The sequence below is a fragment of the Papaver somniferum genome, chromosome 8 (genome assembly GCF_003573695.1).
Source record: "Papaver somniferum cultivar HN1 chromosome 8, ASM357369v1, whole genome shotgun sequence".
Classification (NCBI taxonomy): domain Eukaryota; kingdom Viridiplantae; phylum Streptophyta; class Magnoliopsida; order Ranunculales; family Papaveraceae; genus Papaver; species Papaver somniferum.
Window position 1 is genome coordinate 6,409,326 of NC_039365.1, and position 6,943 is coordinate 6,416,268.

General features: G+C 35.7%; 1 protein-coding gene across 2 annotated transcripts; it reads right to left on the reverse strand.

Moving 5' to 3' along the window:
* Window positions 1-4,164: 4,164 nt before the first annotated feature.
* Window positions 4,165-5,916, reverse strand: LOC113301762. 2 transcript variants are annotated; one of them, XM_026550569.1, is made up of 2 exons: window positions 5,717-5,916; window positions 4,165-5,567 (listed from the first exon to the last, which is right to left on the reverse strand). In XM_026550569.1, the coding sequence occupies exon 2, from the start codon at window positions 5,527-5,529 to the stop codon at window positions 4,414-4,416; it is 1,116 nt and encodes a 371-aa protein (XP_026406354.1). In that variant the 5' UTR covers window positions 5,530-5,567; window positions 5,717-5,916; the 3' UTR covers window positions 4,165-4,413. The 2 variants fall into 2 exon arrangements, with proteins under 2 accessions (XP_026406354.1, XP_026406355.1); XM_026550570.1 differs by having other exon boundaries at window positions 4,165-5,563; window positions 5,717-5,766.
* Window positions 5,917-6,943: the final 1,027 nt, after the last annotated feature.

Genomic DNA, 6,943 nt, shown 5'->3' on the forward strand with positions numbered 1-6,943 from the left:
AACAAGTTGAAGAGGCACTTCAGAGTCAAGTTAGATGGAGAAACAATCAAGGAAAACCTAATGCTGGAGGTTTTCAAGGAGGATACAACAATGGAGGGAGATCAAATAATTACAAAGAAAATTTCAAATCTAATATTGCAGAAAGTCAAGAAGAAGAAGAAGAAGAAGAAAAGAAGGATGAAAACATGCTACTTGCATGTCACACAGCAGAAGAAGAACCAAAACTTAAGTGGTATTTAGATACTAGTTGTAGCAATCGTATGTGCGGAAGAAAAAATTTATTTGATAAGCTTGATGAGTCTGTTAGATCAACAGTAAAGTTTGGTAACAGTTCTACAATTCCAGTTATGGGAAAAGGACGAATTGGAATTGTTCTTAATGGTTCAAAAGCATACATCATGGATGTATTTTATGTTCCAGGTTTACATCAAAATTTGCTGAGTACGGGTCAGTTGTCTGAAAGAGGATATTCTATGAATATTTATAATGGTTTATGCTTCATCAGAGATAGAAGAAGAAGGTTGATATCTAAAGTTCAGATGACCAAGAACATGTTATTTCCTTTGAATATCCAATATCAAAAGGCAAGTAGTGTTCATGATGATTCTTGGTTATGGCATAAGAGGATGGGACATGTGAACTTTAACGTTTTGCAAACTTTATCAAAGAAGGAGATGGTGTCAGGCTTACCCTTTATTGAGGTATCAGAATAAAGATGTGAAAATTGCATCTTTGGCAAGCAGCATAGATATCCATTCCCAGTCAACAAAGCTAGAAGAGCCGATCAACAATTGGAGATTGTTCATAGTGATTTGTGTGGTCCTATTGAAGTAACTTCACATGGATGTAATAATTATTTTATAACTTTCATTGATGATTTTAGTAGAAAGACATGGGTTTATTTTCTTAAACAAAAGAGTGATGCATTTCAAGCTTTTAGAAGTTTCAAAGCTTATGCTGAGAAACAAATTGGTAAGAGTATCAAGATCTTGAGAACTGATAGAGGCAAAGAATAAACTGTTGTTGACTAGTTTATGGAAAAACATGGTATTCAACATCAACTAACTGAAAGATATACACCACAACAGAATGGAGTTGCAGAGAGGAAGAATAGAACCATAATGGATATGGCAAGAACTATAAGAAGAACAAAAGATTTACCAAAAAGTTTTTGGGATTATCCAGTTGACACAGCCGTGTATTTACTCAACAGATGTCCTACAAATAATTTGAACAACAGAACACCAAAAGAAGCTTGGAGAGGTGTAAGACCAAGTGTAAGCCATCTGAGAGTTTTTGGGTGTATTTCATAGGCACATGTACCCAAAGAACTAAGAAATAAATTGGATGATAAGAGTGATAAGTGTATCCTTGTTGGTTATAGTTCAGTAACCAAAGGATATAAATTATACAACCCAGAAGCAGGAAAAGTGTTTACAAGTAAAGATGTGATCTTTAATAAAGATTCAAAATGGAACTGGAATAATGGATCAACAACGAATGTTGATCCACATAACACTGGATCAACAATGAATGTTGATTCAAATAATAATGGATCAACAACGAATGTTGATCCACATAACACTGGATCAACAATGAATGTTGATTCAAATAATAATGGATCAACAAGGAATGTTGATCCACCTACTGCTGTCAGAACAGTTCCAATTGTAGTTGAAGAAGAAGTACAAGCTCAAGACAATGTTGAAGAACAACATGAGAAAGCAAGAACTGAAATAATAACACAACAAGTAAATACAAGACCAAGAAGAAAATATACCATACATGCTAGGTTGAATGATTATGTTTTAACAAGAGATGACGAAGATGATGTAGTGAACTTTATATTGTTTGGAGATTGTGATCCTGTAGCTTATGAAGAAGCTTCCAAAGAATAAGGTTGGATTCAAGCCATGAATGAAGAATTGGAGTCACTTGAGAAGAATAACACTTGGGAACTGACAACACTTCCACCAATAAAGAAACCTATTGGTGTCAAGTGGGTTTACAAAACAAAATATAAATCAAATGGTGAAAAAGAAAGATTGAAATCAAGATTAGTTGCTAAGGGATATAGACAGAGACAAGGAGTTGATTACTCAGAAGTGTTTGCACCAGTTGCAAGACTTGATACAGTAAGAATGATTATTGCTTTAGCTGCACAAAAGAATTGGAAGATTTTTCAGATGGATGTGAAGTCAGCATTCTTGAATAGAGTATTGGAAGAAGAAGTTTATGTTGAGCAACCAACTGGCTACATTATGGAGAGGAAGGAGAATGAGGTATACAATCTAAAAAAAGATTTCTATGGTCTGAAACAAGCACCAAGAGCTTGGTATACAAGAATAGATTCTTATTTTCTCAAGAAAGGTTTTACAAGATGTCCACATGAGCATACTTTGTATTTGAAATATGATGGTCTTGGCAGTCATGTTATAGTGTGTTTATATGTGAATGAACTCATATTTACTGTAAATAGTTCAGAGATGATCAAAGAATTCAGGGAGGATATGGTGAAGGAGTTTGAGATGACAGATCTTGGTTTGATGTCATATTTTCTTGGTATTAAAGTTCAACAAACTGAAAGAGGAATTTTTATTAATCAACAAAGGTATGTTGAAGGAATTTTGAAGCGTTTCAAGATGGATAATTGTAATCCAATTTTAACACCAGTAGAAGAAAGACTGAAGTTGACAAAAGATGGATCAGGAGAGCTTGTGAATTCAACATACTTTAAAGGTCTTGTTGGATGTTTAAGATATTTGACTGCTACAAGACCTAATATCATGTATGCAGTTGGGTTGGTTAGTAGGTTTATGGAAGATCCTAGACAATCACATTTACAAGTTGCAAAACGTATTATGAAGTATGTAAAAGGAACAAGAAGCATGGGAATCTTCTATACTGTTTCAGAAGATCCAAAACTGGTTGGTTTTACTGATAGTGATTGGGCTGGAGATACGGAAGGAAGAAGAAGTACATCAGGTTATGGATTTCAGTTGGGAACTGGTTTTTTCTCGTGGTCATCTAAGAAGCAACAAGTTGTTGCACTATCTACAACAGAAGTTGAGTATATAGATGCTATCAACTGTGCTACACAGGCTGTATGGTTAAGAATGATGCTGAAGTCATTGTTTCAAGAACAAACAACACCAACAACAATAGTATGTGATAATAAGTCGACCATTTCACTAACTAAGAATCCAGTACTTCATGGAACAAGTAAACATAGTGATATCAAATCATTACATCAGAGAACTTGTAAGCAATAAGGAGATAGTTGTTGAGTTTGTTGATAGTGAAGAGCAAGTGGATGATATTTTCACCAAGTATTTGAAGTCTAACATTTTCATTTACTTACGTGGAAAGTTTGGAATGATTAGCAAAGAGTATCTTGGTTTAAGGGAGGATGTTGAAGAATAAATCAAGATACTATGAAGAAGACAGAAGGGATCAACAAGTGTTGTTGATACAATAGTATGGATAAACTATGAGAGTTGACAGAATGTGGTTGAATCAATTGGTACAATTGACATGAAGTGAATGGATAAACAAGCGTTGTTGATCCATGGTACAGTTTTTAGAAGTTTACTTGGGTTGCAAGTATTACTGGTTTTAAGAGTTTATTTACATAAGAATTATCTAGAAGTTTCTTGTTAGAGTTTGATTTTGTTTAGAAAAGTCTTTTTACTTGAGAGTCAAGTTTGTTAATCATATAAATAGGTTGTTAAGCCATGAGTCGAAACACATCAATTAAGAGAAATTTGTTTGAGTTTAGTTTTGTGTTATTTCGTTAAGTCTTTGATATCAGATTTTCTACATGAATACTAAACAAAACAATGAATATTATCAGAGCTTGGGGTTTATGAGAAGAAGCATGAAGAGGAAGAGAAGGCAATCAAATATGTCTATGAAGAGGAAAGAGCGGAGGGAGAATATGTTCAAGAGGACACGATCTGGTCAGCCATGAAGTGCAGAATAGAGCATATTCTTCAAACCCATCAAGATTCTGCAAAATAGCCGGTGCTCATGAGGTCTGTCTTCTTGTCTTTACTCATCAAGAAACTAAAACACGACACCTCTTATAACTCTCTAATAAACAATCAGCCTCAGTGTACATGTAATTGTGCATGCCAGGTGAACATTTATTGAACTATCCAATAATTGCAAATACCAATTTAACTTATTATTTTGGAGAAAAGGAAAAAACAAGCCAGTCTTCTCTTTATTACGAGATATACTCATTCAGATGCATCATGTATGACAATGCAAATGCCCGTCAAGAATAAGTCTATTTCATCAAAAAGAAAAATTTAATAGTAATCATTTTTTTCCCTATCAATCTGATCAATTCTTTTTGTTATCATCACGTAGTTGAATATACAACATATGTTACTTGTGCATTCTCAATCCTCATTTCCTAGCATAAAACCCCTGCGAGGAAAAGGGAATCCCATTCAAGGGTCTTCCCCAAGCGTCATCCTCGAGTATGCCCCGCAATTTGTATGGAAACATATGAGCTTCATACTTCCCATCCTTTGCCTGCTTCGCTAGATAATCTGCAGCTAGATTGAGTCTCCTTTCTACAGCATTGATATGAAAAGTGTATTCTAAACTAGAAATCAATGCTATGACGTTATTTAAAAGAGGGAACAAACGCGATTGCTCGAGCGTGCTGTGAAGAAAAAACACCTCCACACAAGCCCTGCAAATGATATCTTTACCGTCAGAGAAGCCATAGGAACTGTGACGATGAGGACAGTCTAATCCTCTATCCTCATAAAATCTCAAAATGACTTCACGGGTCCGCTCTGAGTTGCAACACATTTCGATCTTACGAATTCCTTTCTCCTTAGCAAGTTCTAAACCGGCCATAATTCCCTCCAACTGATGATAAATCAGTGAAAAGGGTTTAGGATTAATCCCAGAATATGCAACAATTGGGTTACCAGAACCATCTCGTACAATAGCTCCATATCCGGCAATAGGTTCGCCCTTTCTAAAATAACCATCCGTATTTATCCAGTACAGATCATCTGGGTCAATCTTATGTTCAGAGCTGAAAATTATGTTCGACTTTCCAGCTCCTCCAGATAATGAGTGGCTCATAATTCCTTGAAAAAATAATCCTACCAGCCGCACCATGTTCTGCTTGAATGTTGTTGTTTGTGGAATACTCCCTCCTTGTTTCATCAAAGGCAAATCCTCATGCTGAATTTTTGCACTTTTTATAGGAGAATACGAGCCTCCTTCACGTTCAACAAGTACTGAAGAATCCTCTTCAGAATCATCATCCTCATAACGATTATCATCATCAGATTGTTCTTCGAATTTGTCATGCTCGTTATGATTTTTTATCTCCAAAGGCTCTTCTTGATGAATTTCAATTTCATCCTCGGTCCGTCTATCATATGTAGGGGGATTGCCAGAAAGAAAAGAGTCGTCAGCACTAGTGTTGCGAGCCTGCTGCTCACTAACAGGGTTGTCATCGTGAATATTGGATCCTCCATCGTTAGATGAATTGCTCATGGTCGATCAACTAGATATGCACGTCTGAAAGCAGCTGACTACAAATTAACATAAAAAAAAGTTAGGCAAACATATAGAATCATGCCGTTCTACATGAAATTGCTATGAGAAAATCCGATATATAGTTTTTACGTACTGATCGACATTAAAAGAAAATTAGGATAAAGAAATCACATTAAGGACTCACCCAAATAATTAGAGAAATTTAGTCAAAAGGAAACTGTAAGCTCCCTCCAGGCCTCCCTTGTATGTTAGTTTTCTCTTGCGGCAATGATGATACTAGTAATTATATAATTGACTATGTTCTGTTTAAAGTCGTCTCTGTTTGGATTTTTTATTTTGCAATGGGATTAAAATAAATGAACGGTCGGCTTTTGACAGGGTCTTGTGAGATTTTCCAAGTCATTGCGTCTACAAGCCAAAATACACGGCCCTTTCGGATGTCTTATTCTGTTCGAGTATATGTTGGGAATTGATGAACCGCGTTGCTCTTTTTGGTTACCAAACGACACTAAATTATATATCATGGTGGTGGAAGGTTTACCAATTGTTAATAAGAGACTCTTTCGTATGATCAATGTACACGCAACCGCGTGTGCTCAATAATGTAACAGACAATTCGTATATGCATTCGTATTTCGAAAGAACAAAGAGAACAAAAGTCTATATATATTTTCCATTTCATGTTCTATAAAAAATTATGGGAAAATTGGGAAAATGCCCCAATATGGAGTGCAATGTTGGAAATCTCCCCCAACATTTAAAAGTTCGGAAAAATGTCCCATTCCGTCAAAAACTCAGTTAAGTCACATGTGTGAGCCCACACACGCGAATAAAAAGACAAATACGTTCTTCAAAATTCACGGTTAAGGGTTCAAAATCCAGGATTGAGGGTTTAGGGTTCATGTTTAAGGTTCTGGTGGTGGAAGCGGCGGTATTAATGATAGTTCTGGTGGTGATGGTGGCTTTACGCGTGTGACTTAACTGGGTTGGATGTCAAAGTAAACGAAATGGGCATTTTTCCAACTATTTTTAACGTTGGGACAGATTTCCAACATTGCATCTCATATTGAGGCATTTTTCCAATTTTCCCTATATATATTGTCATCATGTTCTATAAAAATAAGTTTTGTTATCACGTCAAGATCACGGAATTTTATTAGTTTTACTGACAAAGATCGCGGGATCGCGCAATGTGTGTGTTGTGATGCAGTTGCTATTGGCTGCAATTTGTTGGACTATCTGGATGCACCGGAACAAGATGATTTTGGAAAATGTTATCTTCCATACTACTCAAGTCATGAAACAGATTAAAGGTCAAGCTTACTGCTAGTGCAACGACTCTGTAGCACTAAAAGGAATTTACTTGAAAAATGAGATAAATAATTGTGATCAATTTTTTGTTTCTTAATCT